This window comes from Leptonychotes weddellii, chromosome 5 (assembly GCF_054177405.1).
Source record: "Leptonychotes weddellii isolate Sample4059 chromosome 5, ASM5417740v2, whole genome shotgun sequence".
NCBI classification, from domain to species: Eukaryota; Metazoa; Chordata; class Mammalia; order Carnivora; family Phocidae; genus Leptonychotes; species Leptonychotes weddellii.
Window position 1 is genome coordinate 9,661,435 of NC_138373.1, and position 22,831 is coordinate 9,684,265.

Genomic DNA, 22,831 nt, shown 5'->3' on the forward strand with positions numbered 1-22,831 from the left:
GGACAGGCCTCCACGCAGACCACGGACTGGAGGAGGAGTGGCTGGGGGCCTGCGGCCATTTGGGACCCCGGCATCACCCTGCTCAGCCTGGAAGTCTGGGCCAGGAACAGGAGGGCAGAGGGAAGGTCCGCGAGGAAGCTGGGGTCACCCACCCCTCCACCTCTGGGGGGGGCCTGGTGTTCTTTCTGTTCCACCCCAGCCCTCCCACCCCACCTTGGTGGTACCCAGAGGGTTGGGGAGCTGCCAGTAGCTGGCATACAGGCTCTGTGGGCCCCCCCAGACCAGCCTGGACCCAAGGACCAAATGATGCCCAAGGCGGGCCCAGCGGAAAATTCAAACAGAGGCTCAAGTGTGGGAGGCAGAGTTTGGCTCCCCCGCTGCTCCTGGGGGCCCATGTTTATCTGGGGGCCCATGTTTATCTGGGGCCCACGAGGCTGAGAAGCAGTCACAGGAGCGACTCTGGGGAAAACCGACTTTCTGAGACCTGCTTCCTCAGCCCCACCTGGGGACGGGGAAGCTGCCAGCCTCGACTCTGGTTTTATCACCAACAATGTTACCTATTTATCAGCAAGCCCGAGGGGCAGGGGCTCGAGACAGCATGGGGCCTGCCTGGTTTCCTGGGTGGGACTGGCAGGCAGATGACAGGGAGGTCGGATGTGGCTCCGGGCCTGTGACAGATGCCCTCACGGGCTGCCTGGCCTGGGAGGCCCGCTTGACGGGCGCTGACCGGGCTTGCTGTCCATCTTCTGAACACATCCCAGACTTCTAGGATCCCCTCCAGACACTCTTTCCCCCCTAAGTCCTGCCTCAGGTGGAACCTACGTGTCTGCCCCACAGGTGGAAACTTGGATCCTCTCGCTGGGGGGCTGGTGTCCTGGTGGGAACTGGGGTTTTGGAGGCCGGGGAGCCCGCCTACCACCGATAACAAGACCCGTAGGCCTCACCAAGTGGCTTCTCCCCTTAACCTCCCCCCACCCCGCAGACACTTGGGCCGCGGCAGAGACTCCACCCGCTGGCTGCTCCTAAGCCCTTTCTCCCGACTCATTTCTGCCAGGACAATCTCGAATGCTCCGCTGACCAGGCTGGGCTGGACACCAGTGGCAAATGTCCGGAGGACTCTGAACGGAGTAGCCGCTGTTCTGTGCGTGCTGCTCACATCCAGTCCTCTCGTCTCCCATCCGCGGTGTGAGGCATGGACAACCACTAGCCCCATTTTACAGAGGGCGAAAGTGAGGCACAGAGCAGTTAAGTAACTCGCCCAAGGACACACAGCTGCGAAAGGCAGGGCCAGGGCTCAAACTCAGGCTATCAGCACTGACGCACTTCACCACTCCTTTATACACGAGGGAGAGGGGAGGTCAAGGAAAAGGACGGTGTTTATTGAGCATCTACTATGTGTCAGGTGTGTTATGTCTGCCTCCTCATTTTATGCTGAGAAAAATTGGGGGTGTGTGAATGCATCAGTGTCCTTATTTTTACAAATGAGGGAATAGGCTCAGAAGAGAGGCGCTATTCAAGGTTATGCTGCGAGTGACTTTAGGCCCAATCTGCCTGATGCCAAAGCCACCTCCTCCAGGAAGCCCCGCAGGCTTGGCGCTCAGATGACACTGACTCGACATCTAGAAATCCGTTGTCCTCTGATACCCTGGACTCATCACAGGAGTGAGCCCCTCCCCCCCCATGACTGGTAGTGGCCTCTGGGGACAGGTGGGGACGCCTGCCTGCAGTCTGTGAAGTTCCCAGTAGAGCTCAGTGAAGGGCTGGGCCTGTGCGAGGCACGCAGCAAATACCAGGGAAGATTTAAATAAGCTACGGTTTAGACTGAGGGAGATCAAGGTCAGCCACGGTGAGGACCCAAATCCCATGGTCAGGCACACACGGGGACACTGGGGTGTCCCTGCAGCTTTCTTCTTACCTAGCCCCCCGTCTGCCTAACAGACTTAGGCAGCAGCAAGAGAGATTTAAGCTAGACAACAGGAGGCACTGCCTGACGATTGATTTCAATTCACCTCCAGAATGATTTGTCAAGTGGGACGCCCCCAGTCAGGGTTGTGAGGGCAGATGCGGTCCCACTGCCACAAGGGAGCAGGTGAGTCTCCTCCTCCTCTCAGTGGGGACCCCCTTTCTCACCTCTGTATCCTCCCTGGAGAGCCCTCCCTGGCCCGTGCTGACAACTCTCAGGTTTTTTTTTTTTTAATCTCTGACACAGATCTCTCTCTGGAGCTTCTGACTTTTCAATGTGGTCTCCAAAAATTCCATCTCCTGAGCACCCCCAAGTTAGCATACCCCACGTGAACTCCCCACCCCACCCCTGCTTCCCCCAATCATACACTCAGACACATGGGGTGATCCTGGCCTCCGTGCTCCCCTCCACACCCCCACATCCCAGCCACTGGCAAACCCGGCCAAGCTCAGAATCCACCCCAAATGCAGCCGCCTCTCTCCCTCCGCCCAGCAGGCCAGCCTGGCCCATGCCAGGCCTCCTCCCGAGTCTCCCCACCTCCAGGGCTTGCTGCCCACCTCCCAACCTCCGCAGCCCTGCTCTGGCCTCCAGCAACCCTGCAGAGGTCCTTCCCACCACTCAAGAACAGCTCTGTGCTCTCAGAGTGGATCCCAGGCCCCTGCCCACGCCCAGCCTCCTTGCACCCCGGGGCAAGTATCTATTCAGTCATTCATTCCACACATACACACTGGGTGTCTATTACTACTACGTTCTAGGCGCTGGGGGTTCAGCGATGAGCCCAACACAGTCCTTGCCCTCAGTCCCTGCCTTTAGTCTAACAAGCTCGCACGTGAGCAGACGCACACACTGGGAGCGCACCCTCACAGAGCTCCCGGACAGATGCCTGGGGAGTGGCCAGCACGGTGTTGCCTGGAGGCAGGGGGCTGGACGCCACAGCCTCTGGCCATCCCTCCATCTCTAACCATTTAGGAGGAAGCATCCCGGGAAGTCTGAGCATTGCCTGCAGACCCTGATGCTTACTGGGTGGTGAGTCCAACCAGCTGTGAGGGCAAAGTCCCCACTGGAGTCGGGAGCCGAGGCTAGGGGATGGGCAGTAGCAGCCCCCCTCCTCCCCCCCACCAACCCTGGGGGGCTGCTGATATGGAGTGCATCGTGTTCTGCCTTCTCCCACCCACCCACACCTGGGCCAGGGAAGCCGGCTGCCTGGGAGGACAGGGAGGGCGGTCCAGCCACCAGCAGGTAGGGTAGCCAGATGTGGGGTGTGAAGGGGAGAGGCCAGGCAGCCCCACCTGAGCTCCCCTCTAATGGCAGGTAAGTTCAAAGGCCTCAGGTCTTCTTTAGGGGGAGGAAAACGCCTCTTACTAAGACCTGACGGAGGGCCCGCACGGGCCAGGCATGGTGCCTCTATTTCCCGTTCAGGCCTCAAAAGAGGCCAGGAAGGGGGGGCCTGCACAGCTGCGTGGTTAAGGAGCCTGACCCCTCTCCCAGGCCCGCCTGTTCTCTTGGCCGAGTCTGAACCCATTCATTCCAGCCCTGCACCATCATCACCCCCCTTCATGCCTGCTGTGGTCCCCTGCCCAGCCCGGACACCCCGGCACCCCGAGCCCGGGCCCCGCACCCCACCCTGTACCTCTTAATGATGAAGTGGATGCTGTGTCGCTCCTCCAGGATCCGCTTCAGCTTGGGGACCCCGTAGGTGCAGGGGCGCTTGAAGGGGATCTTGTCTGGGATACCCACAATCTCCACAGCCTCTGGGTCGCAGGCAATCTTCCTGTAGGGGACGGGGACCATGTGGTCCAGGCCCAGGGCTTCCGCTGGAAGGGCAACGGCAAGGCTGAGCATGGGACGGAAGCGGCGGGACATGCGGGGGCCCCAGGGCCGCCGTCACCATGACCTTCCCCCGCCCCCCTCCCCTGCACATGGCGCTTCCTCTTGAAAACTGCCTATGGGTTCCCATCCCCCTCAGCGACAGCCAAAGTCCTACCTGGGCTTACGAGGCCCCACGTGACCGGGACCCCATCACCTCTGACCTGATGTCCCTGCTTTCACTGCTGTCTTTCCAGCCTCCTTGTTGCTTCCCTAACAGGCCAGACACAACACCTGCCCCAGGGCCTTTGCACATGCTCTTCTGCCTACTGGCTCTTCTCCCAGATCACCATTCACTTCCCTTCCTCCCTTTCCCCATTCAAGTGTCCCCTCCAATGTCACCTCATCAGCCAACAGCCCCCTCCATCTCCCCATGACACACCCTGCTCTGTTTTCCATCCCCCGTTTACTGTGACCTGACACTATAAACATATTCGTCTGTACGCTGGTTCACTGTCTGGAACATCAGCTCCAAGGGAGCAGGGGGTGGTCACTGCTCCACGGCTGGGATCTAGACAGGATGGGACATAGGCTAGCTGCTCCCTGCACTCTATGAGCGAATGAATGGCTGAAGGAAGCTTCTCGGCAGGACTCCTCCAGCCCCCCAGATGTGCTCTTTCCTCCAGGGAGGCAGCTGACATTCTTCTCACTCATCAAGGACAGAAACGAGACACAGACAACTTTGCCAACAGCAATGTAGACAGAATCCGGGCTTAGGAAATGGTGACTTGTTCCTTTCTTCCTTCCAGACCCTTGGGTTCCGTCTTGGGCCACCTTAACTATTCACTTCCATCGCACCTCCAAGTTCCCACTCATTCAGGTACCAAGTACTTCTTGAGCACCTACTATGTGCTGGATGGTACTTTCTTGGGTCCCCAGTTCTCCCAGGGCCTGGGAGGTCTCAGGAGACCTGAGCAGGGCTGGTGGTCCACTTCCCTCCTGCCTCGTCCCTCCAAACTTCCCCAAGGGTCCCGCGTCCCCAGGCCCTTCCTCAGGCCCCTCCCCATCCTGGCCCTGTTCCTCTGCCGGGGCTTTGCCTGTGTCCCAACAGGTGCCAGCCCTTAGCTGGCCTCCCCTGCGGCCACACCCTGGCCGGGACGCGGCAGGACTGCCTGGGGCCCTCCCTGGCGCGCCGTCAAGAACTGTTTTTCTGTTGATGCAGCCAGGTCTGCGTCGGCGGCTTTGGCAGCCAGATCCTACTGTGAAGCCACACTTAGCTCGTTGTCAAATTAAACCCTCGAAATCTCAACAGCTGTCAAACCATTTCTTTCCCCAACCCCCCACCCCAAGCCCCAGCCAGTGAGGATGGCTTCGGCAAGTCTCTGTGCATTTGTCTCCACTCAGGTTCATGTCATTGGCTGGGCCTGTCTCTTCAGCCGCGAGGACACCCGGCAGACAGAAGGTGACCCCACCTGGCCTCCAGCCTCTGGCCCCTGAGAGGGGGAGACTGCAGCCACCAGGCAGGAGCCTCCGTCCCTCATAGAGACTCAACCATCTCCCAGGATCCCCCCCATTTCTTCTCCGTTTTATTTTTTCCCCCGCTGCACCCGCAGCCCCATTGCTGGCCCACTTCACCCAGAGCTGGTGGCTGGAAGGGCAGACCCAGGAGCAGGATCCGTTCGTCCGGGGTCTGCGGGATGCCTCAGGCTGCCACACAAGGTCCTCACCCCCAGGGACGTCCCCAGTCCTCCTGGGGAACTTCCTTCTCCCCAGGGCAGCTGCAGGGGAAGCTCAGACGGAGCTCTGGCCTGAGAAGGGGCAAGGCCTCAGGCACTCCAAGCCCAGTGCTCCTCCTTGGGTTTGGATGCGGCGAGGCCAAGTGCTGGCATCCACAAAAGGCTCAGCTTTCTGGAAACATCCAGAGTACACAATAGGCAGGAAGCCTGGTGGCTGCCGTGCCAACTTGGCTGAGGCAGAACGCTCCCAAGGCAGTCGGAGCCAGCCCTCCCCAGATCCCCTCCCCCTACTGCCCATCCAGCTCGCACCTGCCTGTAGGGGAGGAGAAGGGGAGGAGTGGGTCGGCCAGAGAGACCACAGCAAAGGTTATCAAAGGTGCTCAGGCTATCCCAGACTCCTCACCAGGCCTCTAGAGCCCTGCTCAGCCCCACCCCACCCCAGAAGGCGCAGGCTGCCAAAGCCCCAGTGTGGATCAAAGGGCACCTCCTCCATGAAGCCACCCCTGATTCCTCAAGCCTGTGGAGACCTCACCCTTTTCTGAGCTGTCCTGTCTTTCCGAGAGCCCCCACCCCCGCGTATTACTGTACACTGTCTCGTCCCGCTGCACGCTGCTGAAAACACCTGGAGACACATCTTCAGGCACCTGCCGAAGCACCTTGAGACCAGCGTGGGCCTCAGCGCCTGGCACAAGGTTGGGTGGGGGAAGCTGAAAATGCGTGACTGATAAGTGAGCGAACCAGTAAATGCATGAGAAGAGAAAAGAAGGGAGGGGGCAAGTGTGACAGGTGACCCAAGAAGTCATGTGGTCCTCAGCTCTGGTTCCTGGCTCGAGAGTTCCCAAACCCCTGGTAATTTCCTTGAGTGACAGCGCTGACGACAGAGTCCTATTTTTCCTAATAAACCCTTCAACCCACCCGAGTTTATGATAACGAGGGGCAGGCCCCCAGCACCCTCAGGATGGGGACCGGTTGCCAGGGCAACCAACTACGTGATCAGAGGGTTGGCACTTTCGATCCTCCCCCCACCCCACCCCCAGGAGGGGAGAGGGGCCGAGATTGAGCTAATCACCAGCGGGCGATGTTTTAATCAATCCTGCCTACTTAATGGGACCTCTGTAAAAACTCAAAATGTGGGCTTCAGAGAGCTTCCGGGTTGGTGGATCCATGTGCCAGGAGGGTGCACCCAAACTCCACCAGGACAGAAGCTGCTGCTCTCGAGACCCTTCTGGACCTCACTCTATGTGCCTCGTCACCTTGCTGCTCATCTGTACCCTTTATAATAAACAGGTAAAGACAGATAAAGCATTTCCGAGTTCCAGCTGCCCTTACAGCGGACTGTCCGAACCTGAGGGGAGGTCATGGGAACGGTGGATGTGGAGCCACGTTGGACAGAAGTGCGGGTGCCCTGGGGACCCCACCCCTAATTGCGGGGCCGTCTTGTGGGACTGAGCCCTTAACCTGCGGGCTCTGCGTCGCTGCCAGTGGTCAGTGTCAGGATTGAACTGTAGGACACCCAGAGGGAGCACTGCTTGCTGTGGAAAACCCCCTCTTCGGGTGTCAGAAGTATTAGAGAGAGGGTTTTCCTTTAGCGAGGCAGGAGGGGAGGGAGGAAGACGGAGAGAGAGGAGAGAAAGACAGGAGGAGAGAGAAGAGGGTAAAGCCCCACCCTGCCCCTTTTGCTTCAGGTGAGAAGGCCAAGGTTAGAGAGGGAGGCGGCCAACTCCTCCTGGTCGCCTGGGGCAAGTGGCTGTGGACTCCCAGTGCAGTGCTCCTCCTGGACCTTGTGTGTTTAGGAAGCTCCTAGGGTCCCTGCCCTCCTCTCTGTCTGCGGGCCTGGGTGGCGACCGTCCCTGCCCTCCCTTGGCCCCATGGGCACAGGGACTTCCCCACAGCGGGGTGGCACCATTCGGGGGGTGGTGGGTGACACCAGGGGATCCATGGGGACGTGTGTCATGTCCCCGTACTGAGAGCCACCCACCCAGACAAGGCCTACACCATGGCCATCGCCTGCTGGGAGCTTACAGGGAGAGCCCCATAAAGGCCGAGTGAGCAAGGCCTGCCAGGGAGACGAGAGGGACAGGTGTGGGAGCGCACGGCCGGGGTGCGGGCGAGCGGTGTCCGAGCACCCAGAGCAGGACGGTCTTACAGGCCACCTGGTCCCACCCCTGCCTTCTAGCCAACGGTGGCTTCACTTTCCACGCAGCGCGGCACGAAGCGGGACCACGTGGAGGACACACCTGCCCCAGCGCTCCCCCCACCCCCCATGTGCAGAGAGGGCTGACATGCGTTCTGGGCCCTGCGCGATCCTGGGTGCCGGGGACACACAGAGGGGCCGGCGCAGTCCTGCCCCCCCACCCCGGGGAACAGACACAGACAAGGCGCATCAAATGCAGGATGTGCAGCAAAGAGGAGCCCATCAGGGCTCTGGGGACCCCTCCTGGCCCAGCCTGAGTCTCGAGGAACAAGTGGGAGTCTACTCCACAAACACGCAAAGGGCACATCGGGCAGAGGGCCCAGCACCAAGGCCAGGGCTCTGGGCGCAGTCTGTGGGGAACATGCAGCGCGTGGGGCCGCCGGCCACTCTCCCGGGTCTTCCCTGCAGGGTCCCCCCTGCCCACCCCGCCGCCTCCCACAGGTGAGTCGAGTTGGGGCTCTGCCATCAGTTCCGCCCCCTGGAAAAGTCTGGAAGGGCAATATTGACAGAACCACCCCCTACCCAGACAGGAGATGACATGAGCGCGGCCGGTGAATGGGTGCCAGCATATGGCTCCTGCTGTCATGTTAGGGAACACGAGTGATTGCCACGTAATGAGATGCTCAACACACTGCCGAGGCCACGCAGCGGGCCGCACCGCCCACTCACCATATCTGCTGTTAAACAGGATCTGCACGCACTCCCGGAGCGTGTTGATGTCCTCGGTTTCCTTTATGAAGGCGTCCCACTTCTCTATCAAAACACAAGAGGTACGAGTGAGGGCGGGTCGCGGCAGGGAACCCACGGCCCGGCCGCCTCCCCCTCCACTGGACCCTCCTAGCTGGGCCCGGGGGCCCCGGAGACGGCCCACACTGGAGGCCACCAGGCTCTCTCCTCCAGAGTCCCACAGAGGGGCTCAGCTCTTCCGCTCACTCCCGCCTCGGCCCTTGACACCCCAGCCTCCTCCAGGAGGCAGCCCTGCCCAAATCCAGGGTGCTCGGGTGGTCCCCCCACCGCCGCACCCTGCTCTCTTCTCTCGCCTCTGTCGGCCCCCAGGAGCAGTGCGGATTACGCAAGCTCAGCCTGGCCCTCCTGGGTGTCTCCTGCCCCCATAGGCAGGGGGTGTGAGTAAGGAGACACAGAGTCCTGGTCTCAAAGGCACTAACCCTCATGCCTTGTACACCCGGCCTTGGCCCTGTGGCCTCCCTCAAACTCCCAGCCCTGCTGGCCTCTTCCACGAAACCACAGCCTCTGCCTCAATTTACTATTAATAACTAGAGTCACCATTTGGTTCATTATGATACCATTATAAATGCCATCTTTAATTTATTTACTTTATTATTTTTGTTGTTTAAAAGATTTTATTTGTCAGAGAGAGAGAGAGAGGGAGAGCAAGAGCGAGCACAGCAGGGGAAGGGGCAGCCAGAGAGAGAAGCAGGCTCCCCACTGAGCAAGGAGCCCAAAGTGGGGCTCAATCTCAGGACCCTGGGATCATGACCTGAGCCGAAGGCAGATGTTTCACCAATTGAGCCACCCAGGGGTCCCCCATCTTTAATTAATTATTAAGAGCTTATTTGTCGGGCGCCTGGGTGGCTCAGATGGTTGGGCGTCTGCCTTCGGCTCAGGTCATGATCTCAGGGTCCTGGGATCGAGTCCCGCATCGGGCTCCCTGCTCCTTGGGAGCCTGCTTCTCCCTCTGCCTCTCTCTCTCTCTCTGTCTCTCATGAATAAATAAATAAAATCTTTAAAAAAAAAAAAAAAAGAGCTTATTTGTCCTGAGTACTTTATACAGAATATCCTATTTAATCCCTCATGATATCTTTAAGCATAGACAGTATCCCCATTTTTCAGGTAGGAAAACTAGGCTCAGAGAGGCTGAGTATCTCTCCTGAGATCACCCAGCGAGCACCCAGTGAGATTCTACCGCAGCTGGTACCCCTTGCCCACCATGGCCTCCTAAGATGCCACTGCACCTGAATCTCCAGGTCCCCTCCCTGCCACGGATGGACCCTGTTTGGGACAGTGGGGGGGTCTCCACTCTGATCCCAGGGGACTAGGTCTTCTTAAAAAGCCTCTCACTGAAGGCGAGGCCAAGACTCCCACCAGGCATAATTGCCGGAGAGTCTCCCTTCCTCCCTTTTGGTATACAGGAATCCCAAATACGGTGTGGTACTTTTAAAACCCATCCACATAATTTTTTGATCCTCTCGTCTTCAAATGGCCTTCAGCAGCCGCTGCCGGCATCCTGAGTCCAACCTCATGAGAGAGAGATCCTGAGCCAGAAGCACCCAGCTAAGCTGCTCCTGAATTCCGGACCCACACAAACTATAATGCGTAAACGCTCACTGTTTTGAGCTAAGTCCTGGGGCAGCTTGCTACACAGCAATACCCAACTGTTACACTCTGGTTTTACTCACACGTCCCTTGTGCGGAGCCGTCCCTCCTTTCTCTCACGAGGACCCAGTGGACGCATTTCCATTTCAGGACACACCACCCCCAGCCCCGGACCCCCCACTCTGGTTGGGGTGCTGCTGTGGGCACCGTCCTACCTGACTTGTCATGGACAATGGAGAAGAGGATGCGCTTTGAGGCGTGGACGTTCTGGATGAGAGGACCGGGCCCGGGGGGCTTCTGTCCTGGACAAGGGAGAGGAAAGGTACAGGTTCAAGGTGGGCCCCCAGATCTGGCCTGGGTGCAGACACGCTGGCTCTGGGGTAACAGTCTCATCCACCAAGGAGACCCCCGAACTCAGCCCTAGGGTCATAAACTCAAGACAAGTTCCCTGCCCAGAGGCCTGAGACATTCTCTGGCAGAGTCTGCTCTCCAAACGGCAGATCAGGGAGGCCAGGATGACGATGTCCGAGGACAGGTGGGGACCCCTATTTAGGTGTCTAAGTCCCACTCTGCTGCTCAGCCCAACATCTGATGGAAAAGGTGGGGGAGGGAAGTCCCTTTTGCTCCTTCTCCTAACGGTAAGTACAACTTATAAGCACCTACTACGCACCAAGCACTGGACTCTGCGTTAATACAGCAGCTCTCAAGCCTGAACACCCAGTGGAGCCACCTGGCCGATTTAAATACACAGATGGCTGGGCCCCCAGCCACCCCCTAAGCTTCAGATTCAGCAGGATGGCAGCAGGGCCTGAGAATGTGCATTTCTAATTTGCCCTGTCATTTGACCATGGTAATAACCTCGTGAGAGGTCCTACCGGCATCTCGACTTTAAAGCTGAGGAAACTGAGGCTCAGGGAGGTAGAGATTTGCTGTGGGACACACAGCCTGGTGGAAGAGCCAGGACAGGAACGTAAGTCTTTCTCACACCCAGTTGTTCCTTCCCCTATGCTTTCGGTACCCCTAATCCAGGCTGGGTATGTCGTCAGTGCTCATTAAATGCTTGTGACTGATTAGCCTGTATACTCCCTCCACAGACTCCTCTGTGGGATGCCCTCAAACATCTCTCGGTCCCAGGCCAATGATACTGTTCACAGAGGTCCTGTCCCAGCCCCTTGTCCCGACATGCCTCCTTCAGCCTGGGGTGGGCCTGAGCACCCCCATCTGCCCAGGGAGGGTGCCCCCCCGGAGTGATCTCTGTCCCACCCCTGGCATCAGGGGTCCCAGCAGCACCTTACCACAGCACTCGGGGAAGTCTTGGGCCCCAGAGGCCTTGGGCTCAGGCCCGGGCCGGCCAAGGCCCAGGTCGCTGGGGGCAAGTGGGCAGGCGGGGGCCTCCTGCTTGAGCTCTCTCGTGGTGTGGTTAGGGAGTGAGGTGCTGTACAGAAAGCTAGCCACAGCGGACGAGGTGCCGGTGGGGGGTAGGTCCTGGGGTGGCCCCTTGGGGGCCTGGCCGTGCAGGCCGCAGTCCCGAGACCCCTTGGCTATCAGGGAGACACCGTTCAGCTCCACTAGGGCCTTCGAGTCCCGCCCGCCATCCTCAAGCGGCCTGGGTGAACGAGAGAAGGACACGTGACAGCTTTATACACCTGGCCAGCCAGGCCCCAGCCCGCCCTCTGCACAACATGATGGCCTGTGAGGTACACGGGCCAGGAGCTGGTCCCCATTTTACAGCTGGGGGTGCAGGCCCGGGGCGGGGTTGTGATGTGCCCAGGGCCACACGGCTGGGCCACTAGAGGAGCTGGGCCCTGCCCCTCGGCCCCCGTGCGCCCCACGCCCCCATCCCGTGCTCAGATCATGCTCTATGCCTGGGCATCTGCCTCACTTCCATTGCCGGACTGGGAGCTTTTACAACCGGGGTCCCCCGCGGGTGTCTGAAGTCCCCTCCCCATGACTGGGTGAGTGGCCCCAGGCTGAGCCAGCATGGGAGCAGATCACCCTCCCTGGCCTGTCCTGGCCTGACCCTCATGGTCCAGCCACCCTCCCTGGGCCCACTCCCAGGCTGACTACCTCACTCACCTCTTGAGCTTGAAGCGGATTCGGTGGCTATGCTCCAGGATGGCCATGAGGGCCTTGAGGTCATAGTCGGCCGGCCTCCGGAAGGCCAGGCCCTCGGGGAGCCCCTGCACGGCCAGCAGCCCCGGCTCCCTGAGCAGCCTCTCGTAGGGCAGGGGCACCACGCTGGCCCTTCCCAGGGCCTCGCCTGTGGGGGAGGGGGTCGAGGAGAGGGTCTAGTATGAGAGGGCAGCCAGGCTGGGCCGGGGGCCAGCCTTGCCCCAGAGCTGGGGCCACGTTGAGTCACTCCCTGTGGTGCCGGGTTCCCGGGAAACTGGATCCCATGGGCCCCTTCCCTGCGAACGTCCCACAGAACAAGGCCCTGCAGGCTGAGCGGGGCAGGTGAGCGCTGGAGGCAGGCCCCTCTGTGTGCACCTGAGGGCCAGGGTTCCCCCATGGCCGGGGTTCCCAGCTTCTCTCGCCATTCTCCCCTCTCTGGGCACCTGGGTGGAGGGTAGAGCAGGGCGCGGGCTGTGGGCAGGAGCTCAGGAGGAGCCACGGGGGAGAGAGAAAGGAGGGTGGCAGAGACCGCAGGGAAAAGAGCCACAGGGCGGAAGGGAGGAGGAGAGGGAGGTGAGAGGAAATGGGAAGAGCAGATTCAGAAAGAGAGGAAGCAGACAGACAAAAGGTGGTGGGGATGAGGAAGGGGTGAGTGGAGGGGAGACTGACTGGGGACTGACGGGGTGGGATGGCCGAGGGGCCTGGGCTCAGGAACGCCTGTTGTCACTCCCACACTGCAGCCCCTCCCGGAGCCAGAAAGAGGCCGCTCACCTCAGATGCCGCCCGAGGTGTGCAACTGGGGGGGTGGGGGGCAGGGCAGAGTGGGCAGGGGTGCGGGGGGGGGGTTGAGGGCACGAACCCTGTAGCTGGCAAAGCCAACCACATGTGACAAGTCCTCCCATCCCAGGTGACCAGTGTGCCCACCCCGGGCCTCTGGGCCTCCCATCCCACCTAGGCCTCCCCCTCCTCCTGACAGCAGGAGGTTCCTCAGACCTTTGCTCCACAGAACCAAAGGCTGCAGTACAGAAAGGAAGAAAGTCAGAGCTGGGACCCTTAGGGACCAAAGGGACCTGCCCAAGGTCACCTGGAGACCGCGACGGCTGCCACTGGGCCAGAGAGTCTGCAACTGGCCACTTGTGAGGGAGGCCAGGCCTGCCCACCTCCCCCAGCCCTCAGAGGAAGACTTGGCTAACTAGCGAAGTTAGCTCTCACTCAGTCATTCAACAAACACCCTGCCGATGTCGGCCGCTGTCGCTAGGGATGGTAGAAGGGGCAGGCACAGACCCTGGTCCCAGAGGGCACTGGGCTAGTGAGTGGTCAGAGCACAGTGGGTGCCCCTAGGGGGCATTGAGCCAGTAGCGGGGGTTTCCCAGAGCTGAGTCTTAGAAAATAATGCGGTGTCCGCCAGACAGAGGGGAAGGCAGTCGCGAAAGGCACAGTGGTGCAGAGGCGAGGTGTGAAATGGAGCCAGAGTGGGCTGGAGAACAGGAAGCGGTTTCGTGAGGCAAGGCAGCATGGCTGGAGGGGAGCAGGGACCGGCCACTGTGGGGAGGGCGACGGGGAGCCCCCGAGGCCGTGGAAAGAAGAGCTTTCTGGTCAGACTTGTGCTTTAGGAAGATGGCCTTGGTCACAGGACAGGTGGGGACAACAGGGAGCTGGCCTGGAGGCAAGGAGACCAGGGCGAGCCCAGGGCCATTTCCAGGCGAAGGGTGGCAGCGACCAGGGGCCAGGGCCGGCCCGGGGCGGTGTGGACGGCGGTTCAGGAAATGGGGCTGGGGCAGAAGAGCCATGCCTGGGGATGCAAGATGAGGGAGGGGCCGCCTCAGCAGGGCGGGGACGGGGGCTCCCACCCGCCTGGGGGCCCCAAATGGAATGAGCAAGGATCTTACTATAAAGAACATCAAACACCTCCTCTACCATCTTCCGTAGAAGGTACACGTCCGAGCCATGCTCCAGGGAAGACCGAGGGATGTTCCGGCCGCCACCCTCGCCCCGCGACACCTTCTTGGGATGCTCTGTCTCTGGCTCCTTCCAGGGGGCCCCTCCTGTGGGACACAGAGCATGCCGGGCCAGGATGAGCACCTGTCTCACCCCTGCCCAGTGAGCTGAGATGTCCCTGCCCCGTGCTGAACCCTGCAGCGGGGCACTCAACATGGAATAGAAAATGAAGGAAGGAAGGAAGGAACGAAGGAATGGAGGAATGAATGATGAGTGAGCAAGCCCTGCCCCAACCCCCTGCCCAGGGCCAAGGCTGGTCATCTCTGAGTTCCCAGTGCCTTGCACAGGGCTTGGGTCTCATCCTGGTCACCTCTAACTCGCTGTGTGACCTTGGGCAAGTCCCTTCCCTCTGGGCCTCAGTCTGCGAGTTCTCATAGAAGACCAGCTGGCGTGGCTCAGAACTGGGGTTCAACCAATGTCTGTTCCGTGCACCCCTTTCTGTGCTCCAACCCTAATGCTGTCTTAAACAGTCAAGGCCCCAGTTTTCCGCTCTGCCCCATGAGGAGACAATGGGGACCCCAGCAGGAGGCCAAGGGGCTGCAAAGAGGCAAGTTCATGCCAGGCTGGGCAAGGGTGGGGCCCTGGGAGTGTCAGTGGACCCCTGGATAGGGAGATGCTAGACACTGCACCGGAAAGGGGACGAGGGGAGGGCCCGGAGGCCCCCTCGCAGCTGGGAGCCTGCTCCTCTCCGGGGATCTGCGGAGCTTGAAATAAACCAGCTATAAATAGTCGCTCTGCTGGGCTCGGGAAGCCAGGTGCACCTTCCGCAGGCCCCAGCCTCGCCAGCCTGGGGCCACAGGACCCGGCCACTGTCTATTCTACCCTGGGCCAGCCCCCACCCAACCTCGGAGAGGGGACAGGCTCGGAGAGCTGGGTGGGGGCGGGAGCGGCCGGGGAAGCAGCCGGACCCCAGTGATGACATGCCCAGTGCTGGGGGCAAGCCTTCCCCGAAACGGCTGATGGAGGCTGGAGACCCCGGGTGTAACGCAGACGTTAATAATGGCAAGGACAATGGCTAGCATTTACTGTGTGTGAACCCAGTCTCAGGCACTGTTCTCGCCTGTATGAGATCGACTTAATCCTCAGATCGACCCTCGAGGAGGGCAGCACTGTCCTCCCCTTTCATAGACAAGAAGGTTGAGGCCCAGCAGCCGGCAGGTGGCAGAGCCGGGACGGAGCCCCAGACGCCTGCCTTCAGGGCCTGCTCTTAACCCTAAGAGCTCAGAGTCCCAACTCGTGGGCTTGAGCAGCTGCTCAGGGACTGGCCTTCGGCGCTGCAGCCAGGCCCTAACCTTGTAGGGCCTAATCCACCAAAAAGGTGAAGATGACGAGCTTACCAGGAGCACGGATGGAAATTTAGGACATGAGAAGCCGGCACAGTGTGGGGAGTAACCACAGGGGTTGGGGCGGTGGGGCGGGGGAGGATTGGCGACTAGCGGTTGGGGGCACAGACAGGGGCCCGGGCAGGCGGGAGGAACGTGGACGCGGAGGCTGGGGAGGCGTCTGCCGGCAGAGGAGAGGAGGGAGGGCCTCCCAGGTGGGGGGACAGCAGGGACAAAGGCAGAGGGGAGCATGCACACAGAGCTGGTGAGCTAGCACTCAGCCCAGGACCGCCTGCAGTGAGGGATGCCGGGAGGGGTGACACAGAGGCAGGGGCTGGGTTACGAGGGTCTAAAGGCCCCAACGGTAGTGTTGAGGAGTTGGGGGCTTCAGAATGACCCCCCTGCTTCAGGGCTCCCGGCTCCCAGCTCTGAGTGCTGTTCTCTTTTGGAAGTGACCAGGAACCCCTGGCAGGGCTCCCGGGGGGAATGGGGGGGGAGCGTCCTGCTACACCTCCCCCATTCTGAAGGGGTGCAGCACAAAGAGCACGGGTTTCAGAACAGAAACCTGGCCTCCGTCATGTGGCGGCTATGTCTCCCTGGGCAAGTGGCTTATGCTCACCGTGCCTCAGTTTCTCCCTTGTAAACTGGGTGCGGCTTCCTGAGCCTGCTGGGGAAAGTGAACAGAGCACGTGGCCTGGCTCAAAGCAGTACTGATCGCAACACCACTAACCGCTCGAGATATCAAGCATTTCCCTCGTGCTGCCGTGTCCTCAGTCACTTCGCCCCCAAGAGCCACCACGAGGTGGCTCCAGATCGTTACTATAGCAACGACAGTGCCTACCTCACAGGGTTGACGTCGGGATAACTGAGTTAGCATGGCGAAAAGGGGTGCTGCACACAGCAAGTGCTCAATAAGTGTTAGCTGAACAAGGGCACTGGGTCCCCGTGTGTCAGAGGCAACACCAGGCCTCAGGGTCCCCTTCTGCCAACGAGCACGCGGACGTGTCTGGGTCTGGCCCGCCCCAGGGTGGAGTCAGCTGGGCTCTACGGACTGAGGGGCTGCTGGAGAAGTCACACCCCGGTGACGCCACACTGGGAAGCCCGCACAGCCCCCAACACAAGGCCCCCTGGAATTGCTCTGGGGACCCTCAGGGACCGCAGGCCCCACCCACTGGAGCCCTGGGGTACTCACGGCAGAACCTGAGGAAATCTGACTGCAGCTCGTTCCGTGCGTTCAGGAACATTCTCCCCTTCTCGGTGCCCACCACGAAGGCGCTCTCATCATGGACAGCAACACAGGCCACCTCTGCATTCAGCTTGGAGAGCGCCGAGCACTGCAGGGGGAGTGGGGTATGTGAGCCAGGAGGAGGTCCCCCAGCTCGGGGACACCTCCAGTGACAGCTCTGGGGGTGGGATGAAGTTCCCAGCTGCCTAAGATCCCACCAGCAGCTCCAGGGAGAGGTCACCCCTCCACGGTTCTCAGTTGGAGTCTGCAGGAGGAAGGAGTGAATGACACCCCCCACCCAAAGCTTGGCCAAGGTCAAGGGAGAAGACAGGTCATGGAGCCCCCAGAAGAACAAAGATACAGGGCCCCTGCCCTTCCCTCCTCCCAGGTCCTCCTGGCTCTAGAGGGGTTCCTGCCTGAGGCTTGGCCCCAGCCCTAGAACAATCCTGTCTGGTTTTCTTAAAGTCCTAAATGAGAGGAGGTGAGGCGCGGGGGGGGCGGGGGGGGCGGCCAGGAGAATCAAGGCTTGAGCAGATCCAGGTTTCAATCCCACATCAGCCACTTCCTGCTGTGGGACTGATGCACGTCACTCCCCTCTCTGGGCCTGATCTGCAGAATGGGGACAGGCAGCCCAGCTCCCAGGCTTTCAATGGGCTTGGCTGTAGGGATTCAGCGAGGCCTGGCAGGCAGGAAGGAATCTCTAAACAGGGGTATCTCCTGTGGGTTCACAAACAGAGGTCATTTTGGCAGCCCCAGACTTGAGGGGTTGGCAGGCCCCCTGCACGGGAAGCCCTAACACAGGGGCCCTGCAACCAAGACCACCAGCATCTCAGACCTCCGACCTAGATCAGCAGAAGATCTCTGCCTGCAAAGCTCTCAGCATGCATTTGGCGCCCTGTAAACACTGGTTTTTATGAGAGTTTGGTAGCGCTCTGTTGGGCAGTCAGGGAGTCTGGCTTCTCATCCCAGTTCTGCTGCCGTGTGACCTAGGACAGGTTCCTCAACCTCTCTGGGCCATAATCATGCCTCTCAGCTTCAGCCCAGAGTCACTCTGCTGAGGAAGCCGGGGACATTGTAGAGCCCAAAGGCCTGTCCCCGGAGACATCCTACGGTGAAGGGTGTGTGTTGATTTCCTGCTAAGATTAAAATAAAAACCTGCCGCTCGCTCTCCCTGTGGCAATGCTGCAAAACGTTAACAAGCAAAGGAGACAAATAGAGTCAGTTGTTCCCAACACACGAGTGGCCATCCGAGCTGGAGAGATACTTACTTCTCTGTGTGGTCACTCTCCAGGGAATCGGCTTCCCCAGAGGCACAAAGAACGGGGCTTGGAGGAAAGGCCTGGAAGAGGGTCTGCCCCACAGCCCCTGGAGACCACCCGAGGATCCAGGCCCCAGCCCCGGAGGATGCCAGCATCCAGTCACTGCCGAGCAAGGGTCATCATCACCCTTGGGGTCCGTCAGGAAACCCAGGAAGGGACCTAAGGACAGGGGAGCAGGTCTCGTCCCCGCCACCAGGCGAGCTACGGGGGCCCTGCTCCTCCGAGGAGCCTCTGTAACACCCTCTAGAGCAGTGCTGCCCAACAGAACTTTCTATGAGGATGGAAAAGTTCTGTCGGGGCGCCTGGGTGGCTCAGTCTGCCTTCAGCTCAGATCATGATCTTGGGGTCCTGGGATCGGGCCCCGTGTCGGGCTCCCTGCTCAGCGGGGAGCCTGCTTCTCCCTCTCCTTCTGCCCCTTCCCACCCTGCTTGTGCTCTCTCTCTCTCTCTCTCACTTTCTCTCTCTCAAATAAATGTAATCTTAAAAAACACAAAACACAAAACTGGCCATGCTGTGTGACTCCAGGCAAGGTGCTGCCCTCTCTGAACTTCAATTTCACCATCCTAACATGCAGGGGTGCAGCTAACGGACGCCAGACAGCTTCTAACACCCCCTTACTCTGTCCCAGAACGTCCCCCCCCCCAGGAAAATGACATTATAATTTCCTCATTTGGGATAAACCACTGCAGGCTTAGGTACGTAAGCAATCGTGCCAAAGGAGTGATTTACGAGGCGTTTCTCTCTCCTGGGCCCGAGATGCAGTTATAGCTCGTGCTTTAACATCGGGGATTACAGCTTTCTCATGAGTCAGGTCCTTTCCTCGGAGACCTGTGACCTTCCCAGGGATGGGACCTGAATGGCAAAAGGTGATGAAATGAGGATGAGGGGTGAGGGGACCAGGGGCCCAGGGCCAGTGCTGAATTCCAGGGCTGGATTTTCACATCCTTGGCCTCACTCAAGCCTCCCCCTGCCCCCCTCCCCCATGTAGGCAGATGGGGACAGTGAGTCCCAGGGGGTCGAAGACCCCTCCCTCCCTCCCTCCGCCCGAGGTGGCAGAGGTGGGACTCGAGCTCGAAGTCTGCTGACAAAGGCCGGGACTTCGGCCCCTCCGGGGCAGACCGGGGCACTCACCATGGAATCTAACGCAGACACGAGGCTGGTGATGATCTCGTCTTTGCGGGTGAAGGCAGAGCTCCAGCGGTCAGGCCCGCAGCTGTTGGCGGGAATGTCGCAGCGCTTCCCCAACAAGGCCATGGTCACCTGGATGGAGGGAGGCCGCGGAGGTGGGCGTGTGCCCCAGGGCGTGGCCCCCACGCGAATGCCCACCCCAACCCCGCCAGGCCCTCAGAACCCCAGGGCCGCCTCTACTTCCAGGGTGGGACGAACCAAGGGCTGGCCTCCCCTTTCCCCAAAGGGTTAGATGCATGAAAGCATTAGAGCCCCCCCGCAGGGCCTAGTTGGGGAGGAGGCCGCACACAGCTCTGGGCAGGCACGGGCACACGCGGGAGGGTTAACTGAGGAGTGCGCTCGCTCCATGGCATGTCCCCCAATCTGCAACTCCAGGGCTGAGCCCAGTACCATGACCAGTCCGCCTGGCACCTCAACTGCCAACTTTCCCCTGCACGTAGCTCTGGCCATGGCTCTCCCTTGCTCACACACCCTCCATGGCTCCCTACTGCCCACATTAGCTCTGCACTCCTGCCCCTCGTCCAACTCCCCCTCCACACCCCACACTCCGGGTGCTCTAAGAATCACCATCCCCCAAACATACCCACGTCCTTCATGGGGCCCCAACTGTCACAGGTTTCCCTCTCCCTGACCCGAGTGGCCTTTTGGTTCCTCTGTCATCTGCCGACAGCCCACTCAGCTTTTAATTGTCACCTCTGCTGAGAGGGTGCCCTCAACGGCCCCACCTCCTGCCCCTTCCCGCCCTGGCTGGGCCAGGTGTCCTGGCTGGCCTCCCACATGTCCCCAGGCTCCTCTGTCACAGCTTTCTACCAAGCTGCAATGGGCAAGGCCACTGTCCCGAGGCCCGCGAGCCCCAGTCTCAGAGGTTCAGAAAGATAGTGGAGGCCACTTCATCTCAGGACAGGGTTCCCCCAAGACAGGACTTTGCCCCATTGTCATGAGGCTCCTGGAGGACAGAGGTGCACCCTCCCCTTGCTGGGGCGCCCTCAGACCAGGGCCCAATGCCAGGGCTCCCCGAGGCAGGGGACAGGCCTGCTGCCCTTGCACCACCTGGTCCAGCCTGGGCACCCACTAGACACAAAGGTCAGCCTCCCCTGCATCCGGTTCCATCCTGCCCCTCCCCTACCAGAACCGGAGGAGGCAGGTCCGGGGGGCCACCCACAGGCTGCCCCAGTGCCCTTCCTCGAAGGCAGGGACCCTCGGTTTCCCTCTCTGGGCTCAGCTCCCCTAATGCTCTGTGCACGGGCCCCAGGCCAGGTGCTGACAGCCAGGTCAGGGGTGCGAGCAGGGAGCAGGGCTGCAGGCCTCAGAGTCTATGGATCCTGGCCTCCCTCCTTCCTGCTGATGGGGGGTGGGGGCACCGGGCAGGCTGACAGCTAGGCCCGATGTCTTAAAGGGTGCCAAGCCCAGAGTGTCTTCTGCCACCGCAGCTGCCCCCTGGACCATAAGCTCTGTGAGGGCAGAGACCGGCTTGCCAGCCACTGCTGCACCCCCAGGGCCCAGCTCGGGGCCCGCCGTGCGCAACGGGCCAAGGCGGGGCGCGGTCCACACCACAGACTGGAGGCCTTTCGTGAGTCATGGAACCGGTGATACTGAACGAGTGTCAGAGTGCATCACACATAACAAGGTGCGAAGTGTCCCAACTGCAGTTGTGGAAACATACAAAGGAATTAGGAAAGCACTCAAGCTTGGCTCCTGCCTCAGGTCTGGCCCGAGTCTGCTATTTGGCTGTGAATAAATATTGATTTTAACAACTGGCCAGTCAGCAGTTGGCCAACATGTGAATTGGGTTCACTTCGAAATGTTTACAAGATGTATTTCTTCAACCAGGTTGCAATTTTATAAATGTTTGAAGTCCACAGCATTAAGGGACATGGAGGGTGTGACAGGCCATGTAGGGGACATCCTCATGGGGGCCACAGGCAGCCGGTGGCCAGAGCCTGGGGCCTTGTGCGGCACAAAGCCCACTGGAGGGTCCACCGTGTGACCAGCTGAGAGGTTTGCCTGCCTGGGGCGCTTGAAGGCTTCTCCCCTCCCTTCGGCCACCCCCTCGAGCCATTCCCAGAAAGACCTCAGCCTGCCAGCCTCCCGGCCCAAATTGAATCAGGGCAAAGCAGGAGGCACCAGACAGCCCTGGCCTCCGGGCCGCCCCAGACAGCTGGTGGCTCCTTCCTGCAAAGTCCTAATCCATTTAGGAAGGAACCAGGGATGCAGGGAGGGAAGGATGGAGGGAGGGAGGGAGAGAGGGAGGGAGGGAGGAAACGGGGGCTCGGCTTGGGCTAGCCCCCAGCTCCTTGTCCGGGGGAAGGTGGATGCACTTCGGGAGGCGGCAGAAGACCCTCCTGCAAAGGCCCGGGGCCTCTGGGAGGGGGTGGGCTCCATGCGGCTGGAGCAGCTGGGCATGGGCCAGAGGCGCAAGAGCCCTGGGGCCGGGAAGAAAACCACCCCATAAAACCAACAAACTATGCAGAATAGAGAACAGGAAGATGAGAGCAGTAAACCAGGAGGCACTGAGTGGCCAGCATAAACAGGAGAGCGTCCCGGGGGTCAGGGGGTCGGAAGGGCGGTGAGGACAGGAGCCATTGCGGAGCCCTCGCGCACACAGCACAGAGGCTAGGGCTGGGCAAGGCTGGAGGCACCCAAGTGCTGCTCTGGGGCACCCAGGGGAGGACACGAGAAGCATCACGTCGGGGAACAGGCAGCTGGCTCCTGAAGCAGGGCATAGGTGGGGAGCAACTGTCAGCGACCCTCGGGTTCCTCGGTGGACAAGGCCTGCAAGGGCCAGGAGGCGAGCAGGGATGCTGTGAGCAAGCATCCTCTCTCCCCCGACAGACACTTCTCCCGAGGCTGCCAGGGGGCCACCCATCTGGTTTACCTCCCACCTCCCGGACATTTGCCCTGCTGGCTATGACCAAAACCCAACCGCCGGCACCGACCGCTAACCCGACCTCGGGCACTGACCGCTAACCTGACCTCCGGCACTGACCGCTAACCTAAACGCTGACACTGACCACTGATACTGATCGCTAACCCGATCTCCGGCACCGACCGCTAACCCTGACCTCGGGCACCAACCGCTAACCCGACCTTGGGCACCGACCGCTAACCCGACCTACGGCACTGACTGCTAACCTAACCGCTGACACTGACCACTGATACTGATCGCTAACCCGACCTCCGGCACCGACCGCTAACGCTGACCTCCGGCACCGACCGCTAACCCTGACCTCCTGCACCGACCGCTAACCCGACCTTGGGCACCAACCACTAACCCTGACCTCGGGCACCAACCGCTAACCCGACCTTGGGCACCGACCACTAACCCGACCTACGGCACTGACTGCTAACCTAACCGCTGACACTGACCACTGATACTGATCGCTAACCCGACCTCCGGCACCGACCGCTAACCCTGACCTCCGGCACCGACCGCTAACCCTGACCTCCTGCACCGACCGCTAACCCGAACTCGGGCACCGACCGCTAACCCTGACTGCCGACACTGACCGCTAACCCTGACTGCTAACCCAACCGCTGGCAGGCTGCGGCTCGGTCCTGGCCCCTCCTCTTCCCCGTCCAGTTCTGTCCCTCTCTGCCAGGCAATCTTTTGGCTTAATGTCACCTAGAGGCTGGT

At 60.5% G+C, this 22,831-nt stretch overlaps 1 protein-coding gene across 7 annotated transcripts in view; it reads right to left on the minus strand.

The window, feature by feature from the left end:
- The window catches only part of GTF2IRD1 (GTF2I repeat domain containing 1), a 103,067-nt gene that overhangs the window by 49,760 nt on the left and 30,476 nt on the right, over positions 1–22,831 (minus strand). For 5 of the 7 annotated variants that reach the window (XM_081819598.1, XM_081819597.1, XM_081819595.1 and 2 more), the window contains exons 2-9: positions 19,141–19,269; positions 16,658–16,799; positions 14,035–14,190; positions 12,110–12,293; positions 11,329–11,639; positions 10,249–10,335; positions 8,369–8,452; positions 3,594–3,777 (exon numbers count right to left, since the gene is read on the minus strand). In XM_081819598.1, the coding sequence (XP_081675724.1) occupies positions 3,594–3,777; positions 8,369–8,452; positions 10,249–10,335; positions 11,329–11,639; positions 12,110–12,293; positions 14,035–14,190; positions 16,658–16,799; positions 19,141–19,263 (1,271 nt within the window). In that variant the 5' untranslated portion in view covers positions 19,264–19,269. Of the gene's footprint in view, positions 1–3,593; positions 3,778–8,368; positions 8,453–10,248; positions 10,336–11,328; positions 11,640–12,109; positions 12,294–14,034; positions 14,191–16,657; positions 16,800–18,738; positions 18,862–19,140; positions 19,270–22,831 lie in introns of those variants that run through there. The other 2 variants (XM_081819600.1, XM_081819599.1) reach the window with 2 other exon arrangements.